Source organism: Enoplosus armatus, chromosome 7 (genome assembly GCF_043641665.1).
Source record: "Enoplosus armatus isolate fEnoArm2 chromosome 7, fEnoArm2.hap1, whole genome shotgun sequence".
Classification (NCBI taxonomy): Eukaryota; Metazoa; Chordata; class Actinopteri; order Centrarchiformes; family Enoplosidae; genus Enoplosus; species Enoplosus armatus.
The window spans coordinates 19,016,573-19,040,345 of NC_092186.1; the positions used below are offsets into that span (position 1 = coordinate 19,016,573).

The following is a 23,773-nucleotide window of genomic DNA, read 5'->3' on the forward strand; positions in this document are numbered from 1 at the left end:
GCTTGCTTTCCTTTCTTTATACTATTATGATTAGCTAGATCTATGCTCTGATCTGATTTTACGGTCAAATGTGCATCAACTGTCTGCCCAGGCTTTATTCTGCAATGACGTCAAGTTGCTTAGTGGGTGACACCTCATTTGCAGTATTCATTTCATCTCAAATATTGTAATCAGGGATGGGCACCTATGTGTGTTGGTGCAAAGAAACAGATGCTATTCATTTGAACAAAAACTGATAAGTTCTCTAATCTAATGGGACACGTGTCAAGTCAAATCACCTGCTGTAGTCTTTGATTAGAATGAACCTGCAGCCCATCCCTGCTGTAAATATTTGTTTTTGCTGATAGTTAACTGCCAGGGACCAAGCAGCAAAGGCGGGGACACAAGCATAGTTTTGGAAAATTAAGGCTTTATTTGGCCTAATCAAACATTCAATCAATAGAAAAGGCAAAGTGGCAAATGTTTAAAACACATAAGCAAAGAAAAGAGATATAAAACAATACTACTAAATCTGGGCCCTTTAACTAGATTGAGGTCTACAAAACAATAATAAACAATAGGCTAGTCTACACAAACACAAAGGGGGAGGGGGCATCCATTCAATAAAAAGACCCCAAAGAAACCCAACAACGAATAATGACAAGTACAAATAAAACAGTAATTGTAAATACTGAAACTACTAATACTACCAAAACCCAAAATAAATATTCACATGCTGACGAAAGTCTTTTGTATAGTTCCCCTGCCCCGCAGAAGAAGTTAGCTTCTTCCACTTCCTGTTTTTTGCATAAAAGGCTGCCCAAACTCCAGCTCCTCTTTTGGGCAGACGATTCAGCAGCAACATGTGGAGAAACAAAGAGAAAACCAGCTCCAATACATTAACAATTTCCAAACCACTCTGATAAACCTATGACCACTAAATGTTAACCACAATATGTGCGTACTCAAATGGGAAACATAATGTCATAATGTAAACCAGAATAAAAAAAACACGATTAACCAAAGATTGTGTTGCTTTATATACAGAAATGAAAAAAATGTTACTAAAATGACTAGGTGTTGGCCATCAATAGGACTGTTGCAAGGTGAAGTGCAGGGAAGCATGGTGAGACTCATGGAGGACAAAAAAACATCACACAGGCAGGGAGTTATGTTGAAAAGATTCGGTAGACTTTTATTCTCAGTCTCCAAAAAAAAAACAAAAGAAAAAAACAAACAAAAATGACACAAAAGAGAGTTAGAAAAAAACACTTCTTACTCATTTTCTGCTCAAACAATTCTGGTGCTGCTCTTCCTCAACCAGTCCCTCTCTCTCTCATTGCACTCACATTTATACTATGAGGCCCGCCTTGCCCGTTCAAACTGGCCTATCAGGTCAGCACTGTCATTTATCACATATCCTTTGACCAATTAAAGTGGAGAACCCGCCCACTTCATACACCACATAAAAAGGGCTATAGTTGAGGCGTGCTTCCTCTTAAGCACCAGCACAAGATGGCCTCCACAAAGGACTCAAACAGGTTATGGCTTTGCCAGCATGCCTTAATATATTCTTAAGAAAATCTTAATGATTGAGATTTTAATACTGAGTTAAATTGTTTGTATTTCTAAATGAATGTTGAAACCATAAATTAAATAAAGAAAAGAAAGAAAATTGTATGAGAATTCTTTCCACCTTTAACCAAAGAGGGGGTTTAGCAAATAGTTGGTGAGGGAGTTGGTGCTTCCTCACAAGGACCATCACATTAAGTAACATTAAGTATTTTTAAGCTCTACATAAACATTTAATAAATATTAGTTTTATAACACACAGCATTTGTCAACAATAACAACTTCTCCTATGAAGGTATATTTTATATTATTACATCATTATTTGATTATACAGTCTCCACTTATGGGTGCCCACAACACTTACGTCTGCTTGTAACTAGGCATATATTCTAGTGTGTTATTAACCATATATGAAATATGTATAAAGTGTTAGTACATGCTAAATAAACTGTTACCAATCATTTTCAGGTGTAACCAGTGTTTTATTAGTCTATCTCTATCATGTGTACTCAGTCAATAATAATAAGTCAATAGACCTTAATAATCAGGTGGGGGGGGGGGGGGTTCATAGACATGCTACGATAGATATGCTAGATAGACAATTCACATGTGACCATTGTGACTATGTTATCACCTGAAAAATATGCAGTAGGATCCAGTTTTTTCAGGTGATAACATAAAATCGTTAAATACAATGTGAATTTATATAGTACGCAATGTAACATCAAATCATTTTAATCATAAAATGACAAATGACATGACATGAGAAAACTGTAAACTCATTTGCTTTTTTGCGCGATTGTTATTAAGTAACATTAAAATCACATGGAACCCTGAGCAATTACTTTTGATTAATATTTTTGTAACTGGTTGCAATCGATAACAAACAACAAAAAATAGCAATACCTTACTTTGTGTAGTGTAATCTAACCGAGCATAATGTGGTAGAAGACAGTTTTTTACAGTTACAGTTTTTGGAACAATGTGCTGTGGACATGATTCAGTCCATAGTCAGAAAGTATTGCAGTTCAATACCCAGCCCTATTTACAACAAAACAACAAGCTGACAGCAGTTATTGTATATAAATACAGTATGTAACACACAAAACACTCTCCCACACATCATCACCATCCCATGGTCCACTTTGCTTTGCATAAAGGACACAATACTTCCTGCACTGACAATGAACTGGCATTGATAAATGTAAATAATTCCTAGGGATACTGGGCTGTAGTGAATGGAGAAGCTGAAGGCTGTGGGAAAACCTTGCTGTCCGAGTTGCCATCACCACAGTGTCGTCAATGATGATGGACAGGCCTTGTGTGCATATCCTTTCCTCTGGAAGAACACAGGTTCAGTCTTGTCCAGGTGGCGCCTTAGTTGGTGCCCTGACAACCAGAGTGTGGCCAAGCAACAAGTGATGCATGACTCTATCTGAATTACAAGAATAGTTTGGCGTCATCAGCATTTAAGTGGTAGGAGAAGCCATCCATGTGCATGGCAGCACCAAGCATCCTTGTGAAGCGGGAAACTAAATTCCTGTGGGCTTTGGTATTTGCAGATAGGTCTGACTTTACATAGCAATGTCTGTTTCCTAAAGGGAGATTTATCTGGGTTTTTGATGATTGTTACTTTGGACTGTGCTGAAGCCTGAGAAGAAGGTGGGGAAGTATAAATGTTATCCAAGAGTGAACCTGTATAAGTTTAAACCTTGATAGAATGAAGAAGGTCATTCCTGAATTCAACATCTAAAAGCAGGTGCAGGATGCAAAGTGCCACAGAGCTCTGTCTCAAGTTACCTTTTGTTATTGCTAAAACAGGGTCCTTGAAGAGCCACATTTCAGATTGGGATCATGTATTCTGTGCCACGTGAGGTATATGTGAGCTGGGAGGAATCTGTGTACCAGTAGAAGTTCTTTATAATAGCAAGGATTATATACATCTATTTTCTTAGAGGAAATGTATAATCCTAGCGTCTTGACACCCATATGGGAAACAGGTGTGAGTCCTGCTTTGGCCAGACACATCCCTATGTAAACATCATCAATGGGAAGAATAGTAATGGACTGGGACATATTGTATATGACCAAAGCTGTATAACCAGACAGGAGGTACCCCCCACCACCACAGTAGGGGGGATACGAGTTTGCTTTGTGCACTTGAACTGGGATAAAATACTTGCTCTTTGACCATCTAATGGGACTCGCATTATGGATCACATGACCAGTAAAGAGGTGCTTGCTTCCATCATTGTCCTTGAGGCTTTGGAGATACTCGACCATGTTGTCTGTGTTGGCAAAGACGTCGTCATCACCATTCAGCAGGAAGCGAGCGTTCGGACAATTTCTTTCCATCCATTCTAAGAAGAGTATCTGCTTCAAGGTGAGGTTGTAGAAAGTATCACTAAAGTCCCACTGGAGGATGTCACTGTACTCTTGTTGCTCCAGCTCGAGTAGTTTGTTCAGTCTCTTTTTCTCAAAACCAGCATTCATCGTTCCCGAGATGAAGATCCTTCGGATCCACATGCCATTGTGTAACCTCTCTTTAGCCCAGGTTTTGCGCAGAACCTCTCGGCGGTCGTAGTTCCCAGGGGAGCTTTTAATGACCAGCAGGAGGAAGACTTCTCCTGATTTATTAGCTCCTCCACATTTATCAGGAAGGTCCAGTAGCATGGGGAAATGGCGACAGTGTCGATAATAGAGAAAGTCTTTCATGCTAACAGAAAGAGAGCTGAGGTTTGTGATGTTGGCAGCAGAAATAACTTTTTGACATCTTGGCCAGGAGTATACATAGGAATTGTTTTTGGTGGGTGGCTTCGTTTGACTGACATCTTTTCTCTCATCTACTTGGAGTCTGACAATGTTGGGGCCATTCAAGTCTTTAGCGAGATAAACTGCCCACAGTCCAAGAGCTCCCACCAGAAATACAATTCTTGCTCTGAGGCTTATCGTTCTTGAAATTCTGCAGGGACAAAACAACAAATATCTTATCAACACATCTCAGTCTGACATAAATTAATTGAGATAAAACTAAATAAATATTAAAGTATTCATTGTTTAAAGGAATAGTTGACATTTTGGGAAACATGTTGATCCAATTTCTTGCCGTGATCTGGAGAAGAAGATTAATACCACTCTCACACCTGTACAGAAAATATGAAGCTATACCATCAGCAGCTGATTAGCTTAGCTTAGCACAAAGGCTGAAAACAAAGGAAAACAGGTACCACGAAAACCAAATCTGTCTACTGGCACCTCTAAAGCTCACAGTAACTTCTTAGAGTCTTATCATCACCATGAGGTTGCCATGAAACCAGTGGACACTCCAGGAATTTACTGTGCCTGGCCAAGAAATAGTCCAACACATTACGCCCCTGTAAACAATAATTTACACAAAAACAATTCTTGAAGGGATTACACAAATGATATATAATTAGTTAATATGTGAATTTAAGACATGCTGGTAGACTGATTTTGTTATCTTTTGACAGAGTCAGGCTACCGGCTGCTGGTAGTTGCTTCACATTTATTTTGGAAGTGGCATCGACCTTCTCATCTAACTCTCGGCAAGACAGTGAATAACCGTATTTCCCAAAATGTTGAACTATATCATCAAATCAAGAACAATGATAGCCTATATTTGTCCTGTTGTCAACAATTACCATGAAAAGACCAAAACCAACAATAAACGTATCCCACTAAACAAGTGTTGCTTGTGTTATAGACCTCCATTATTGTCCAAAACTATTAAAAACATATCAATGAGCCATATTGTTGCACTAATGTTCCTTCATTACAATGAACATCGTATATATATTGTATATTGTATTCTGCTGCTGTAAACACTTACTAGAGCACCAAATGTGTATTAATACAATGCAGAAAATAATAATAAATGTACTAGTTACTTGTTTCAATAACATTTGCCAAAAACGTCAGTGCTCAGCTGTTTAAGGAATTCACTCGTTTGTTTGCGTGAGAGTGAAGACAAGTAGTTAGTAAGTGAATGTGCCAATGCTGATAGCAACTTAGATACAGCAGTCTTCGAGTCTGCTCCCTACATTGCTGTGTCTCAGTATAAATTAATCATGAGCCGGGCCATCGAGCAACTACAGTCATCGGAATCTCATTTGCATCACAGATCATTTGGACATTGATGGAATGAAAATGCTTTTGATTCACAAAAGCAAATTCATCCTCATGTGGTGCCCTTATTGGCCTGTTCACCCACAGTGTTGGGAAACCATATGTATCGCTGGGTCATTCCAATCATTCTAACCCTCATTGAACCTTGTGATGCCATCCGTGTGGGATGGCCGGTTGCCAGAAAAAAGTGGTCAAAACCTGTAAAGGGACTGGTATTGGCCGGTTTCTGAACGTTGGTCGCTCTAAAGTCGGGCCCAATTCAGCACATAATTCCAAGAGAATTACTCCTGGGAATCAAAATCGGCTCATAAGCCAGTCATCATCATCATCATGGGCAAGAAAATCCTTGTGGTCCCTGAACACCCTCTCCATCCGAAGCCTGCTTAACAATGGTTAAGTTACTGAGGCATTTTCTTCACCACATTGATAATAGGACATAGCTTTTTATTGTTGTTCAATGCTGCACTGTTCAGATTTAACTGAGACTGTTTGAGGTCTTGATTCAACTTGATTGATCTATTTTCTATTTTTAGTTGCTAGTTTTGTTAAAGTCATCAATGTCTAATCTAATCTAACGGATACTACACAAAAAAACATCGGTTTATGAAATGAGGTTTGCTTGTAATCAAAAGAGGAATGAGAAAAATAAAACGAAAAAACAGATAGTGGATTATCATTGCAACAAGAAGTTGGTGTATAGTTGAATGAATACAGCGTTAAAATTGGCTTGTTTTAATGTCTTGATCAGTCAAATCAGTTTTGTTTGATTTTTAATATTTTTATAAATAGTGTATTATTGCAGCGCCTTTGATGAAAAGAAGCGATGAGTTGCCAGCTTTTTGATTGAACTGAACACACGGTGATGTTTAATAATTGCACGGCCGATTGTGTAAAGAATTCAAAAATCTTCGCTACCAGTTAAGGCGATACATACGGGGGGGAAACGTGTGACTTGAGGTAAGAATTAAGCCAGAACAAAAGCTTTAGAAATCAAAATTAAATCCGACCTCCAAATCAGATCATCAGATCAAAATATACTTATTTTATACAGCGTATTAAAAAGAGTTTGTAGAGGAATTCTATTTACGGAAACACACAGCTACTAGATTCATTCAGCAGTAATTACCTGTGCATGTTGGTAGATCAACGTGAGAATCCGTCTGAGGGTCCCTGCAAGAGTCGTCTGCTGTGGTTGTAGTGGTGACGTGTTGCTTGTCCTGAGTTTAGCCTATCAGGCAGTCTCCATGCCAAAAGCGGGGGTGCTCACAACAAGCTTGATACACTGCCAGGTGGTCAAAGCTTCCTGAGAAGACAGCTCCGGGGGAAAGGACAACCTGCTGTCCAAAGTTTAATACCCACTCAACAGCTCCTGTATGCAGCAGCATAACAACTTTGCTATAGGTACAAAAGTGGGGCCCATAGTTTGACAGAAACATGATCTCAAGGAAGTGCAAACAGCACAATCATAAAGGCAAACCTTATCACATCTTAAAAGAATAGTGTATGAGTATGACTTGTTTCTGCGCTGCACTTCCTCATCTGCCAATCACACAGGGATTTCCTGGATTTGAGGTTTATCATGTTTTGCGTCAACGTTTCTTTGCCCTGATGTATTTCTCAGAAAACGGGCCCTGGAAAGCCAGTTTTGCCACATTACAAGAGTGCATGATCTAACCTGCTCACTCCTCACAGGTTCTGCTCTCGTGGCAGGGAAGGATTTAGAGGGACAACTCAACGTGGCAAAGTACCGGGTGAGCAACAAAGGTAAAGCCTCAAGCTGGCATTTGGGTCGCTTGTACTGAAACACGTATAGTGGTGAAAGCCAAAGTGAATGAGCCATGATGAGAAAGTGTTGCCTTTTAGTATTTCTAGGCAGGGAAATATCTGGCCGTTTTTCAACTTTATGTAACCTCTGCTCCTTGTCATGCCATCAGCAAATCTGTGCCTGCATGGCATTATCTAGTTATCTGTGCAGGCATGGATTCATTAACATCCCTGACAGTTTATGACATTTCTGTACTGAGGTTCACTTGGTTTTTGATCCTATTAATACATTTTTTTATCTTGTTTTTTGTCCTTGTTAATAAAGAATACAGTGCACACTTGGCCTACAATAGGCCTAGATTGAAGAAGCAGCTGTGCTCACTTCACTCACTGTCCTGCCCTTCCTTCTGTGGCGCTCATTTGTTCCCAGTAAAGACGTCACAAAAATAATTTCAGTTTTTAAAAACTGAGTAGTTTTGTAAAACTGTAGTTTTTAACTGATTACATTATGAGGTCCACCCCACTCAGGCAACTGATAGGAACAATGTTTGTCAAATGTTTGTTTATTGGTTTGGGTGTAGTGATATTGTAACTGTTTTATTTACTGGATGTAGTGTGAGTGTAGACATTTGGTCATTATACTATAGTTTTTCATATGGACCAAAGGCCAAGGCAACAGCTAATGAGGAGCCAAACAAACAATAAACAATATAGCGCTGTGCATTATTATTCTCAGAAAATAGTATTGAAGGAAATTAGTTTCAGCTTTCAGACATTCCAGTTCAGTGACAGTATCTGTCACTGATGTGGGAAGAATTTAGAAATACCATTGAAACAATACATAGAACACTGCATGTCCTATCATTTACTAGTTTTACTTTTGAGTATCACAGAAAAAAACTTGTTATCAGTCTAATACAAATGTAAATCAGAACATTTTACCCGTACAATAACAACTCTGCTTACCCTCCATCTTACCCTCTGCAGTATCATTAATCTGTAAAATATATCAACTTATTTACATTAAACTTGCAGTGGGAGTTGGCCCTACATTACATCTAAAACAATATGTCTTCTGTGGCTTAATAGATGACTGAACATTTCACACATGTCACCTTACGCATTAGGCTACTTACAGGACTGCATTCATTAACAGCAAAATATATCAAGGAAGACAGCACCGGTTTCTATAGCAACTATGTCTTAACTCATATCATACATTTATGACTTGACCTTTTCAGTAAGTCTCTTTCTAGCGTCAAAAAAATTGATTAAGGCTGATGTGAAACCTTTTAAATGTAATTTAAATGTTGGCACATATGATTTTGTTTCTTTGATAAAACCAAACACAGTGAAGCATATGAACTTTTAGAAACTAAAAGTTAAAAGAAGCAGTATAATCTTCCCCTATACTGAATTCTGTGACTCAACGCCTCAGTGAAACCATGTCTGCGGAGACAGTGACCTCTGGTGGCATGAAGGTGTCCAAAGCTTCCACACTGACTCAATGTACTGTAAATATGACAGCAGAAGGTCTTTCTGCTTGAAGAAAATATAAGAAGAAGACATCACCAGGGGTCCTGGGTACATCTTAAAACAAACAATAAAGTCTATCAAGCAGCCGCTACAGTCTGTTGATCAAGTGTGCTGCCTGCTGTCAGTTTCCATTTGAAAGCCTGTAGGACAGTTTGTTACTGTGTAGACCTGTCTGACTGATTCAAGATAGTGGCACTATTACACAGGCTGCTCTTGAACGCAGCATATTGTAACACACAGATTAAAATATCACACAGTTTCTTTAATTCTGTCCACCATTCTGTCAATATCAGCCATTTGCAGACGTTCTGGCCTGTCATGACACCAATCACTGAATCAGATCTAACCCTAATGATATTAAAAAGACAAATAAATCTGATCGACAAGAATTGTTGTTGAACACTGTTAACACAAAAGTTTGGAAAGTTTTAAAGTAAAGGCATGGACTGCCCCTCCACCTCATGGTGCAGCACCTTCAATATGTTACAATACATTGGGCGTGTTGTATCGCCTGAAAAAGGTCTATGGACATATGGGAAGCAGGACCAAGTCCTGCTTTGGCCAGACACATCCCCAAGTAAACATCATCAATTGAGGAGAATAGTAATGGACTGGGACATATTATATATAAAATAAAATAATCCTTTATTAATCCCTCAACTGGGAAATTTGCATATGACCAAAGCTGTATAACCAGACAGGTGGAATCCCCCACCACCACAGTAACAGGGATATGAGTGTGATTCGTACACTTGAACTGGTATAAAATACTTGCTCCCTGATGATCTAATGGGCATTGGATATGAGATCTCATGACCAGTAATGATGGAAGCACCTCTTGCTTCCATCATTGTCCTGAATATATTGAGGACGATTTAGTTAATAAAGTGCTAAGGGTTTCCGGTAAATAAACCTTGGTTATCATTAAGAGACATTAAGAGAAACAAAATACTGCTGTTGGAGAATTGTGTTCAATTCTTAAAGATATGGATGCACTTTCTTTCCTTTTGTGTTTTTATTTTCCAGCAGGGGCTCAGATTAAAGTGACTTCTATCTGGAGACTTCTGGATCACCACAAGGAGTTGGTAAACTTGAAACTTTACTGGTCTTAAATCAGAGAGTAAGAGAGAGTAATAGAACAACCTGTAGTATAACATTGTCCTACAGCTCAGATGAATTAACATTCGGACATAATGCTCAGTAATGCCCGTGGCTCAGCTGGTAGAGCAGGTAGCAGGGTTGGTGGTTGGGCCCTCGCTCTATGGTATATGCAAAGACAAGTGCTGTCAGGTACTCCTCAAAGTGTTTGATATTAAATACATGACATTATGAAATAAATAACCATATACATAAATTATGTAAAATATATGATGTGATGAGATTATGAAATGTTATTTTATAATAAATTTTCGTAATAACAGAATTTTAAGACAGCGGTGTCGCCAATCACATGACCCCTGCCTGTCTTAAGGTAGCAAGCTCAACAACCTTGAATGTAACATTTCAGATGAGAGAAAGAAATGGCCTCATACAGTATGGCTTCAATTCACTCCTGTCAAGTATTTGTTTTATGTGTTGTCATTTTGTTCTGCAGTTACATTCTTTGTCCGCAAGGGGGCTCTCAATTTCCCTGTTCCCTTTTGTAACCTCAGTTACACACTACACACACGTGCATCATCACTGCTGAAATACAAAGAGGTACACTTGTGGAAAGTTGTTTTAGTTTACATATTTGGACATGGTACAGTAGTAAAAGTGTAAGTAAAAGTAGTAAAAGGTGCAGTTTACTTGCCCTGTAGTCTGTATGTTGCACATATACTACTTGTGGGGAGGATTGTGTAACATCTCACAAGACTGGGATATTAATATTCATATCAATACGGCACATATCGCCTCAATGCACGTGTGGTCATTTAGTACTGCAGTAACCTATTTTGGATACAAGAGGGCATCACAGTTCTGTATTCGATCTCGATAGCCACAGTCACACCCCTTCCTTCCTGTTGTAAATACAATGTATCTCCAACGAGTCATCATTTCATTTTTATTTGAATTTTACTTCACTCTCTGAACGGTCTGATGTGTCTTTGTCCTGGAAGTATGTGTAAATTCCAGACATACAGTATAATCCCTATCAAATCTAACGATATCGAAAAACATTGAGAGGTTTGTACATTCACCAAACTACAAGGAAACAATACTAGGAAAGAATAATAACATACTTCACCTTGCAATTTCCCTTGGGATAAAAATACCCCTCTGTTTCCTAAGAAAGGAAGGTCTAACATTCACCAAACTGAAAAAAAGGTTAGGAATAGCTGGCAAGTTTTCCACATTTCAACTCTTATCACTAAATAAATTACAACCGAATGGCTGAATATCAGACGCCCTTCACTTTATAATTAACATTTACAAATAACAAATCAGAATACTGGATAGTTTAAGTTTCCAGCCGCCCGGCATGTCTCTTTTAAAAGATGAAACAAAAACATTGAGCCATAGATATTCCCCTCATGTTGCCTCAGGAAGGAAGTTTTCACACTGGTATTTCAACAGCAGTTGCCACACTTTCACCAACCAAACAGCCAATGTGTTCATTCCTGATTCCGTTGGCTATCATAAGAAGACAGATCTCTCAGAACACAAATTCACTATCCTACAAATATGAATGAAAAGAGCAGGAATTGCACCAGCCACGTAAATAACGTGGGTGTTCATCTCTAACTCTGATTTCACCTAGTCTCATATCCGCACATCATACTTTATTCATGTCTGGTTTCACGCCTCTGAACACCTGCCACATCTCTGATTTTATCAGCAATTCAAAAGTGCAAAAGAGGAGTTAATTCATCTAAATGTGATAAAACACAACAGAATAACTGAGAGGTTATGGGGAGAGCAACATGAGAAGGAGATACTGAGTGGTAAGCAGCATGAACGGCAAAAGTGGTGGGTCAAGAAGGTCCAGTATCTTAAGAGGAAATCATCCCCTCAAGTTTATAATTAGATACATGCATCTAACGGCCCGGTCAAAGTACTGGATTAGAATAACATGGATGCTTTTGCACAACAATTGGTTCAATGTTAAGCAGCTCCTTTGGTTACTGTGAGTTTATGGCTGGTTTATTGAGAAGAGTTTGTCACTTATATGTCCTTCTCATGCTGTTCAGGGTGTCAGTGTATAACTTGGTGACTCTCAGGTTTGATAGGTGGCTGACGTTTTGCAGGAAAAAAGTCACAAGAGTTGTAAAGTAGTCAGTGAGTCGTGTTCTCTGGCTGATAATTGACCGGTTGCTGTCAAACAGGAATTTCATTCAGGCTAGCAGTATTATGCCAAAGAGGCCCTGTGTTCTTAATCTGTGCTGCACATTCATTTTCTTTAATTTGAGGTCACTTGCAAAAACTAACTTATTGGTGTTGGAATGTATACAGCTGTGCACAGGGCTATCGCCTAGATGTGTAAATACATGTGGATACATATATAGACATACAAGTAGACACGAGTCACTGAATGAAGAAGAGTTGTGTACATTGGTGTGTCTGTTGCAGGTGAAATCGCCATTGCACTACCCACTACTACTACTACCTCAAGTTTTTGCTCTATAACTTGCATATTACACTGATTTTGCACACATTGTACTGTCCACAGTACTGGGATCTGCTCTATTTGATGATCTTTGGTCTAAGAACATGATATGGATTTTAGTTTTTTGTTTATATTAAATATGCAATACATGCAGTACACATTTTCATCTCAAAGTCATTCATTATAAAACAACACAATATATAATACATGTATTTATTTAAATAAAATAGATAGATAATAATAGACATTTCTGATTTCTGTATATATTCAATACACTAACGTTTAAAAAAAAAGACATGGCTATCAACTTTTTTCAACTTAAAAGCATACAGTCTTCGTACGTAAAAAGTCTTACTGGAGATCCCTTGTAATGGTTATTACTGACATCTGATTATGGCTGTTGTTTTATAAATCTGAGTATAAACACTTAAGTCCTCCAAAACCAAAACTTTGGTTTCTGGTTGAGAAGCACTGATGTAAGGCACAAACACATGCATTCATCTCTTTCTGAACATATTGTTCAAACTCAAACATACATGCTATACTAGAAAACTGTGAACTTACAAACTTAAGCAGAAGATTAAGCAACATTACATCATTAGACTTAAGAAACCCTGAGGAATTACATATGAACAATATTTTTGTTTTTATAAGGTTATAGACTGTGGACACCACAGTCTATAACCTTATAGCCCTGAACCAGTCACACATAGAGCTGGGTATTGTTCAAAAGGTTTCAATACCTGTGTACAAGAAGTTTACCTAAACACAGTATAAATGCTTTCACAAATCATACTTTTATATAAATATAAATAATGATTTAAAACAGAAAATATCTAATGAATTAATAAGCAAACATGACTAAGAAGCATTTGGTACTAACTTTTGGTAGTTGACTGTTTTTGGGACAATTATGTGCAATGGACATGATTCAGTTGGCAGTCAGAATGTATCGTGGATCAATACCCTGCCCTAGTCACAACACAATCACGCTGCTAAGCTGACATGGAGTGCTGCAGATGACGTATTTTGGTCGGCCAGCCCGGAAGTTAGCATCGCCCTGGTTCCCTCGACCAAAAGCCAATGAGATGTTTCCATTGGATTTTGGATTATTGTAGAAAATAAGCTCTGTGGCAAATAATAATGTAATCTTCCCAAACGAACAGCACTTTTATGATTTTTGAAGCATAAATGCAAGTAAAAAGCTAACATTAGGCTATAAACAAACTTCAATGTCACCACCACTAAGCTTCCAACTCGCACACTTACCTCTTCAACCAAAGCCTTTCCTCTTAGCGTGACCTGATCTAGCTTGTGGTCATGGCTAACACAACAAGGCTGTAGTGAGTAGATGAGTTTCTGGGTTCGGTGTGATGACGTTTAACGTCCCCGAAACAAAACGTGAAAATCTCACAGACATACTTCAGGCACCCAAAAACCCCTTCAAGAATCCCATTGACTTTGAGACGAGGGAACCGAAAGTGAAAAAACTAATTTCAAGGTTTTGAGACTCATTCCTGCAGCACTCTTTTATATAAATATATAATACACAAAACACACTCCCACATAAAGTCATCATTAAAGGAAATGCAGATGGTAGTCCACAGTGGTATTTATACTTTGGCTGATTAGCCCTCTTCTGCATTGTCCTGACTCTTTTCAGTCAGGGTGACGGCCTACACTTGAAATGATTAGTACAGTCATTGGTGTTTCATGACCTCACATACTTGTCTATCTGAGTGGAGGTCTAATCAGCCAGCCTGTGCTCAGTTATTCTGATATTACAGCAGGGTATGTGACCTCCTATATACAGAAAACAAGCTAAATCTGAATTGATCAAACTTTTGCAAATTTTGCAACTACATTTTTAGTCAACACAACAATAGATGAGGTAAACAAACATTCCAGTGAAAGCTGCTCATCAATACAGTATGTATCTATCACTTCCTGCTTCTGTGCCCATTTACATCTGGCTGACTGCTCGGCCGCATTGATGACTTAAAGAATAGAAAAAGTTCCATTGAACAGCTGAACAGTGGTAGTTAAAACCTTTTCTCATGATTGGTGCTGCTAAAGCCTTTTCTTTGAGGGACCACATTTCAGATTAGGATCATGTATTCTGTGCCACATTAGATACATGTCAGTTGGAAGGAATCTGTGTACCAGTAAAACTTCTTTATAATAGCAAGGATCATATCCATCTAGTTTGCTGGAAGGAATGTGCAGTCCTGCCGTCTTCACACCCATATGGGAAACAGGACCAAGTCCTGCTTTGGCCAGACACATCCCCATGTAAACATCATCAATGGGAAGAATAGTAATGGACTGGGACATATTGTATATGACCAAAGCTGTATAACCAGACAGGAGGAACCCCCCACCACCACAGTAGGGGGGATATGAGTTTGACTCCTGAACCTGAACTGGGATAAAATACTTGCTCCCAGATGATCTAATGGGCCCCACATTCTGGATCAGATGACCAGTAAAGAGGTGCTTGCTTCCATCATTGTCCTTGAGGCTTTGGAGATACTCGACCATGTTGTCTGTGTTGGCAAAGACGTCGTCATCACCATTCAGCAGGAAGCGAGCGTTCGGACAGTTTCTTTCCATCCATTCTAAGAAGAGTATCTGCTTCAAGGTGAGGTTGTAGAAAGTATCACTAAAGTCCCACTGGAGGATGTCACTGTACTCTTGTTGCTCCAGCTCGAGTAGTTTGTTCAGTCTCTTTTTCTCAAAACCAGCATTCATCGTTCCCGAGATGAAGATCCTTCGGATCCACATGCCATTGTGTAACCTCTCTTTAGCCCAGGTTTTGCGCAGAACCTCTCGGCGGTCGTAGTTCCCAGGGGAGCTTTTAATGACCAGCAGGAGGAAGACTTCTCCTGATTTATCAGCTCCTCCACATTTGTCAGGAAGGTCCAGTAGCATGGGGAAATGGCGACAGTGTCGATAGTAAAGAAAGTCTTTTATGCCACCAGGAAGAGAGCTGAAGCCTGTGATGTTGGCAGCAGATACATTTTGTTGACATCCTGGCCAGGAGTATATGTAGGAGTTCTTTGTGGAGGGTTGCCTTATTTGACTGTCACCCTCTCTCACATTTAGGTCAAGGCTGATGGTTTTGGGATCAATAAAATCTTTACAGAGATGGAGGACCAACAGACCAAGAGCTCCCGCCAGCAAGAATGTTTTTGCTCTGATGTTTCTCATACTTGAAACTCTGCAGTGACAAAACAAAAGACAGCTTTTTATCAAACATGTCAGTAAGGCTATCAGACCAGCATGCATTGCAGTCACTGTCACACCACATCAATCTTACAGGAATAAATGTGGGGAACCACAATCTCATAGTAAACAAGCAGCTGGTGAAGAAACATATAATACCGTGCAAAACAGACCCAGATATTTTTCTCAGGAGTGGGTGGGCCAAATATAATATATGTAATATCAAGGGTTGTTGGTGTTTGTTCTCCTGGTCTTTAACTTTAACTTTAACTACACTGTGTTTGTGTTTACAGTCTGTGAACTGCAGTTATGGTGGACACTTTAAAATGCTTGGATTTAACACACGTGAAAACACTGTGCTAAGTGTATATGCATAACATTTGTTGCAGTAGGGATAACACTCAAAAACCTAATGTGGATGAGGTAAACAAACATGTCCGCCCCTTCATTCAAGTGAAAGCTGCTCCTCAATACAGTATGTAATAAAAAAAAAGCTTAGCCACTTCCTGCTTCAGTGCCCATTTATATCTGGCTGACTGCTCGGCCGCATTGATGACTTAAAGAACAGAAAAGGTTCCATTGGACAGCTGAACAGTGGCAAACCTTTTCTCATGATTGGTGCTGCTAAAGCCTTTTCTTTGAGGGACCACATTTCAGATTAGGATCATGTATTCTGTGCCACATTAGATACATGTGGACTGAAAGGAATGTGTGTACCAGTAAAACGATTTATAATAGCAAGGATCTTATCTATCTAGTTTGCTGGAAGGAATGTGGCAGTACACCATCAATTTGTGGTGTTGTGATGTGGTTTTCTGAGCAAAGCTGTTGCTGCTGTGCCACTTTAGTGTGCCTGATCCGCTTGTTCAAGCTCAAGTATGTTGGCAGAATCAACACGAGTGGTATCTCCTGACACTCCTATCAAATGTCCCTACTCCACAGTTAACTTTAGAAAGCAACACCGCCAGCACCGTTAGCACACACCGGAGTCCTTTGGTAGTCTGCAGATCTTCCTGAAGTCAAAATGGTTTCTTAAATGAGCATTATGCCATGCTCAGATGGCATTCTGCAGATGACTGGAGCTTCATTTAAACCAACAAATGAATGAATTTACTGGCGATACAACAGCTAATCTGGAGGTGGTTTTAAATTTATCCAACATTCAGACATATAGACGGTGGAGTTATACTTGATTTTGTATCTACAATAGGAAGGAAGCTGCCCCTGAAATACGAGCTGAGTTTTTGAGACCTCTACATCATCAGTGTGTTTTCCTGAAAAACCTGATGTACACAATCAGACACATGCAGTGCACCAGAAGAAATTGAAGCCCAGGCAGAAATCCATGCCCCTGCGAAGGTTTCAAGCTGCTGTTAGCACCTCTCTCACAAGTGCAGGAAAGGGCAAAATCAAGTGTGGCAGACCACTATCCTCTCCAGAAGCAGGAGGAACCCCCCCCCCCCCCCACACACACACACACACACACACAAAAGGCCAACCTCTAATGTGCCCCCTGATGTGAGAAAGGATGGCATTGAAACTCAAAGTTTAATGGGTTAAAAATGTTGTATTTTATATGTTTTTGTACAAAAATGATACAAATTAAAACTCATATATGCAAATTGATATTTAATTTTTTTTTTTTTTATTTGTCAGAAGGTTCAATAAACACTCCAGTTTCAAAAAATTTGAATTTTCTGGCAATTATTTCATGGTTCAGGCTTTACAGGGTTAAATTTGCTACTGGAAGCACAGACTTTTAGCATCAACTGTCGAGAGGAGATTGTATTGAGCTGGCCTCTCTGGAAAACAATGCTTCAAAGAAAAATACACTAATGCCAAATAGTCAAAATCTTGTCTCATTAGTCCAGAAGAACTTCTTTCAGTTGGCAATTAATAAGGCACAGAGAAGGTGAATGCCTATAAATTAAAGCTTTCGCGCATTTTGCCAACAGGAGTGGGCAGACTGAGCTTCAGAGCAGACATGAGGTGTCTTGGCATCTGCCTGCAGAATCCTCTCATGCTGTACTATTACATGGGGTGTGGGGTGGCAACAAATCAAATGCTGTCAAAATGGGTGGAATATGTTACATAGGGGATTGCAGACATTAAGTCATCAAAAAAATAAACATGTGAAGCTCCGGAGCCAGCATTAAAAACATTACAGTAAAATTATCTGCCTGGACTTGACACTAGCCACTAGCCTCACCCTGTTACTGAGCATGAGGAAATCATGCAGCAAAACAAACAACTGACTGATAGCAAGAAACCTTCAAATCTACCACATCAAGGTCAACAGTCAATACGTGCCTAAAGTGAGTTTATTCACTCTACATGACATTTTCCCATACCTCATTATTTACATTTGCAGTGTTTCTAAATGATGCGTGAGCAATTCAGGCTTTACCGTCAGTCGCCATGATATTTCCAAAATGAAACTGGTGATTAGAAGGAAGAAGGTCACGAATAGACTCTCGTTGACACTGACTAAAAGACACCTAACAGGATGGTTTGTTAATGTGTTTCTGTTGTTTGTTTCACCCCTATATATATCCGTAACATTATTATACTTCAAATAGGCAGTCGTGGAATGCAATGAAGTACATACTACTGTAAGTACTGTTTTGAGATACTTGTATTTTGCTAGTAGTAGTTTTTCTCCTACTTAAACTTCTACTCCACTACATTTTTAGAGGGAAATATTGTACTTTTTACTCCTGTGTATCTGACAGGTATAGTTACAAAACATGTGATTTATAAAATATGATGCTTTACTATCGGTTCAACTAACAAACAATATTTAAAGTCATTAAAATTAACTCAGCGACAATATTAAAATGCTACAATTGTTTTCTCCTTGTACTATGAAAAATCTTTACTGTACAGGTTACAGGTTAAAGCCAGGCTCAGTTAGATACAGAAGTGTTTTATACTATTGTTTTTTTAAGTGATCTAAGCATCAGTGGCCACAGACAGTGGAAACAGTCACTTCATATTTGTCCCTCTTCATTCAAAATTTCCATACAACAAACATGAACTTTATCTTTCTACTGCCTCCAACTTTACTTGATGCTTTTGTGAAGAAAATCCCACAACAAGTCTCCAAACTTTGTGTTAGATTCACTTCAAATTTGGATTCCTATGAGAGCCTATTTTGATTTTATTTACTGTCAGTTCTTGGTAATCTACTGTAAAGCTGCTTTTTCATCAGCACTTAGCCCACAGTATGTGCTTTATAGTTAAAGTCAAAGTCTTTTTTTCAGAAAACCATGTTTATCTAGTTTTGTTCTCTGATTTTTAAATGACCTGGAGATACATTTTTATGTCAGTAATGACATGTAAAGACTTCACTTTCAGTTTCTAATCCAACATGAATAACCTCCAAAAAACCGCAGAAGAAAAGCAAGTATGAGCGATGGAGTGCAAAAATACATCGCCAACAGCAACGAAAGAACGTAGCAATTAAAGTTCAATTAAAACAGCGCACGTCACAGATTCCCAGAAGCGTCCTGCAGTGTGTGTTGGCTGGCGTGCTCAAGGAAGTCGTAATTTGAAGGATCAGATGACATTTATATTAACTCGCGTAGCGGGCTGTGTAAACTCTAAAGTATGTATGTGTATTATAGATGAGTCCCTGAAAGAGAGGACAGTCAAATAAACGCGTTTAATAGAAACAAATCTACTTTTTTTGTTTGTGTCTGACGCGTTGTTTCTCCGCCCCGATTGTTGATGTGTTATACGCTTGTATGTTATTATGTATCCAAATTAGGTGCGATAATGTGTCGATTAAGCCTCGACGAAAATACAAATGTGAAAATGTACTGATGTCTGAAATATCTCCCGTTACTTAACGTTGCGTTAACGGAAACTCAACAGTGGGCAGCTATAGAGGACAAACAGGATCATATGAAGTTGGTTGTGTATAAATATCCAAGTGTACGTACCGTTAAAGGGAGATAGGTCCTCTCGTCTGTCTCTGTAGCTACAAAGATTATTAATAAATCAGCAGCATGACTCCGAGCTTTGCGCCGCTGTGCAGCCTACTGGGCGGTGCCTGTTTCTGCTGCTGAATCAGGAGTCCCACAGGAGAGCGTCACCTATCTATCTATCTGTCTATCTATCTATCTATCTATCTATCTATCTGTCCATCTATCTGTCTATCTATCAATCTATCTATCTATCTATCTGTCCATCTATCTGTCTATCTATCAATCTATCTATCTATCTATCTATCTGTCCATCTATCTGTCCATCTATCTATCTATCTATCTATCTATCTATCTATCTATCTATCTATCTGTCTATCTATCTATCTATCTATCTATCTATCTGTCTATCTGTCATCAATCTATCTATCTATCTATCTATCTATCTATCTATCTATCTATCTGTCTATCTATCTATCTATCTATCTATCAATCTATCTATCTATCTATCTGTCCATCTATCTGTCTATCTATCAATCTATCTATCTATCTATCTATCTGTCCATCTATCTGTCCATCTATCTATCTATCTATCTATCTATCTATCTATCTATCTATCTATCTATCTGTCTATCTATCTATCTATCTATCTATCTATCTGTCTATCTGTCATCAATCTATCTATCTATCTATCTATCTATCTATCTATCTATCTATCTGTCTATCTATCTATCTATCTATCTATCAATCTATCTGTCTATCTGTCCATCTATCTATCTATCTATCCATCTATCTGTCTATCTATCAATCTATCTGTCTATCTGTCCATCTATCTATCTATCTATCTGTCTATCTATCTATCTATCTGTCTATCTATCTATCTGTCTATCTATCTATCTATCTGTCCATCTATCTGTCTATCTATCAATCTATCTGTCTATCTGTCCGTCTGTCTGTCTGTCTATCTATCTATACTTGATATATGCAATACTTGTGACCAGAGCAGCTGTCATTATCACGATATCTCAATCAGCATCGTTAAACAACAGAAGGACAATAAATAAGTCATTTATAGAGCTCTTAATGAAACAGGCTTTACAAAGTGCTTCTCAGTTCAGGAGAAAATCACTAGATCATTAACAGAGAGATAATGGCTCAACTGTAAATAAAAAAATGATAAAGTTTATTACTCAGAAATAATTTACATTATTACCTATGAGTTTATTCTGCTATGTTTTACTCCAAGGTTACATCTCTCACATTATATTTCATGTCCACCTTATCACATCTCTAGCATCTATCTCTACAAAACTGTGTGAGTGCCTGGTCTGATGCCAGCATTACAATTATTACCAACTTCAAGTATTCATCTCACATTCAACAGGAGGCAATGCATATGTTATCTTATCTCTGCTATAAATCTGAGGTCAAAGGTAAAACTTGAGCCACATTGCAGCAGTCTAACACCACAGAAGGGGAAACATGTCTGATTAACACAAAAGGGGGAAATATACATTACATTATACTTCAGTAAAAGGACTACAGTAACAGTAGCTTTAGATTGTTTCCCAGTTTAAATATTGTTCTGTCTTAAAAAGCAGAATTCATGTTGAATAAAATACAACAAGTTATGAATAACATTTTGAGTTCCCCTTTGAATCCTGATGAGTTGGTTCTGACCAAATGGCCCCACCTTGGACCTGTGCTTACTCTCCTTTGCTGGACAAAAGTCACAGCAGGGCACAGGTAAGCAGACAAATATATAGATGAAAGTATAGTTTATTCTGTCACCTCAGTGCTCTCAAAAAGTGAGGTCATGAATACATATATTCTCTTGCTTTTGCTTTATATAAATGTCCTGTTCGCTGATCATAATTTACACCCTGGTGGCAGAACCACACTTGAAAATCACAAAAGACAATGGGTCAGTTTGCAGTTAGTGTGCATGGCAGCGTGATCTTGCTTTCTTTTTATCACCCCACCAAACACACGCATAAGCTTTGCGGCATGCCAGTTAAGAACATTTAAATCTGAAAAAAAAAGTCAGAAAAGGAAAGTTGCAGAGTGCAAGCAAGAGCAAAAAAGCTAAACTAAACAAAAACTGAAACTTGGACTGTATTTCACTGTAATGAAATACAGATAAACCGATGAAATAAATATAAACTGATGAAACGTAATCATCTAGAATGAGACAGCCAGCTATGCCTCACACCACAATATCAAGCATTTCTGAGAAGGAGGGGACTTCAGACTTCAGGACGCCAGATGCAGTTGTGTCACTCTGGGACAGCGGGAGCCGAGCAGGGTGGTGACAAGGCCCAGAGCCAAGGTCTACCACATGGAATGTATAAGGAACTTGACTTGGTCCTTGCTTTTTATGGATGTGATCTGGGGTCAAGCAGCAGGGCAGGTTCTCAGGTCATTGTTTGTGTATTATTCATGGTATCAAATTTAATGTCATCCTGCACATTTTAGCATTTTTGGGTGAGCTATAGGACATAAACACAAAAACATTGCTAAAATGAACTGGGAGGATAGAACCTGGAGAACCAGAAATATTTGTTAACAAGAACCTGTTGAAGACAGTGAAGGAAGATATTCTGACTTGTTACTTTACATTGTTGTTCAAATGTACAGCATTTACAAGACAGAGTATGAAAATGTGAATCTGGCACCTGATCTCAACCCAACTGAACACCTATGCAAGATTTTAGAGATCTGTATTAGACAGCGGTCTCCACCACCATCATCAAACGTAGACTTCTCGTCCATGTTGGCCTAAACATTGAGATTGAAAGTTCATTCTTGACCTCATGGTGAGACAGTTTTGTTTATTTCAACGACACTTTCCATGGTCAAGAATGAACTGTCAATCTCAGCTTGAGATATTAGTTTTGTTACCAGTAAATATTCAAGCAAGACTCATTTTATGCCAGAAATATTGGAGCACTTAGTAAACCAAGATAACTGATTTCATTGAGGACCATTTACAGCTGATTAATGAAATGATGATTTGCATTTTGGAGAATATTTTGTGTCTTCTTTCTCCTCTACCCACTGTAACTAATGATGTCACCATTGTTCACAAACGTGAACTAGGAAACAATCTACAGCAGCGCTTTGCCTTGGATATTATTTTCACTTTGCCATTATGAGGAAATAAAACTGATTTATTCAATGTATACCTTTATATAAGCTCTTTATATATAGCTATATAGAGTCAACAAAAACAATGATTAATACACTTTAATTTGAGCTAATTCCAGCTGGGCCACACTTTAAGCTTGTTGAAGACTGGAACGAGGTACCCGAGACAAAATGCTGCCACAGCCTGAACGGCCCGCCCTGACTGTTCATTTGAAGTAAAGGCTTTATTGGTATCATAAATACCAACACTGTCAGTTCACATAACATTTATATCAAATATCTGATCGCATGCAAAATGGGCTGATCCAGAAACGAAAATGATATATCAGGCAACATCACAGTGGTAAACTCAGTAATGTAATCCAGGAGGGCAAACAAAGTTTAACAAAAACAGGTTGTCTGCTATTAGTCATCTATTGATAATTATATCATAACTCAATATTGACTAAGAGACCGTTTACTTCATAATAATAAGATAGTACACTGAGGTAAAAGGATTCTTAGGTCAACAAAGTGAACTACAATGGAGTCATGGTTTAAGAACACGCAGAAGTTCCACCGCACTAAGAAAAACACGGAGATGTATCCTGGTCCAGCTGCTTTATCAGCTTCATGATGTCACAGGTTTGACGTCAATCTTTGGTAGTAAATGAGCAAAACAATAGGTTCCTTAAAGCTATTATTCAATATTTGTATATTAACAATGAATCAATGACTGTGTGTAATGTAAAAGGCGTCACTCAACACGACAACGGTGCCACTGCGCTCTGAAACCCATTATTTGGTTCCTGTGACCACCCTGGGCCGCATTGTGAACCCAGCGGCAAGCGCAGCTCAAACCGCGTTGTGTCTGAAAGGGCCATGTCTTTCAGCTCATTGTTTTGGTTTTATT

The 23,773-nt window shown here is 38.6% G+C and overlaps 1 protein-coding gene and 1 pseudogene across 1 annotated transcript; both read right to left on the reverse strand.

Annotated features, from left to right (window-relative positions):
* Window positions 1-1,148: 1,148 nt before the first annotated feature.
* Window positions 1,149-7,236, reverse strand: LOC139288015 (N-acetyllactosaminide beta-1,3-N-acetylglucosaminyltransferase 3-like). Its single transcript, XM_070909249.1, has 2 exons — window positions 7,229-7,236; window positions 1,149-4,495 (listed from the first exon to the last, which is right to left on the reverse strand). Exons 1-2 carry the CDS (start codon window positions 7,234-7,236, stop codon window positions 3,364-3,366), a joined length of 1,140 nt encoding a protein of 379 aa, XP_070765350.1. The 3' UTR covers window positions 1,149-3,363.
* A 6,871-nt stretch (window positions 7,237-14,107) lies between these two features.
* On the reverse strand, window positions 14,108-19,768 carry LOC139287551 (N-acetyllactosaminide beta-1,3-N-acetylglucosaminyltransferase 3 pseudogene; annotated as a pseudogene).
* Between the last annotated feature and the right edge of the window lie 4,005 nt (window positions 19,769-23,773).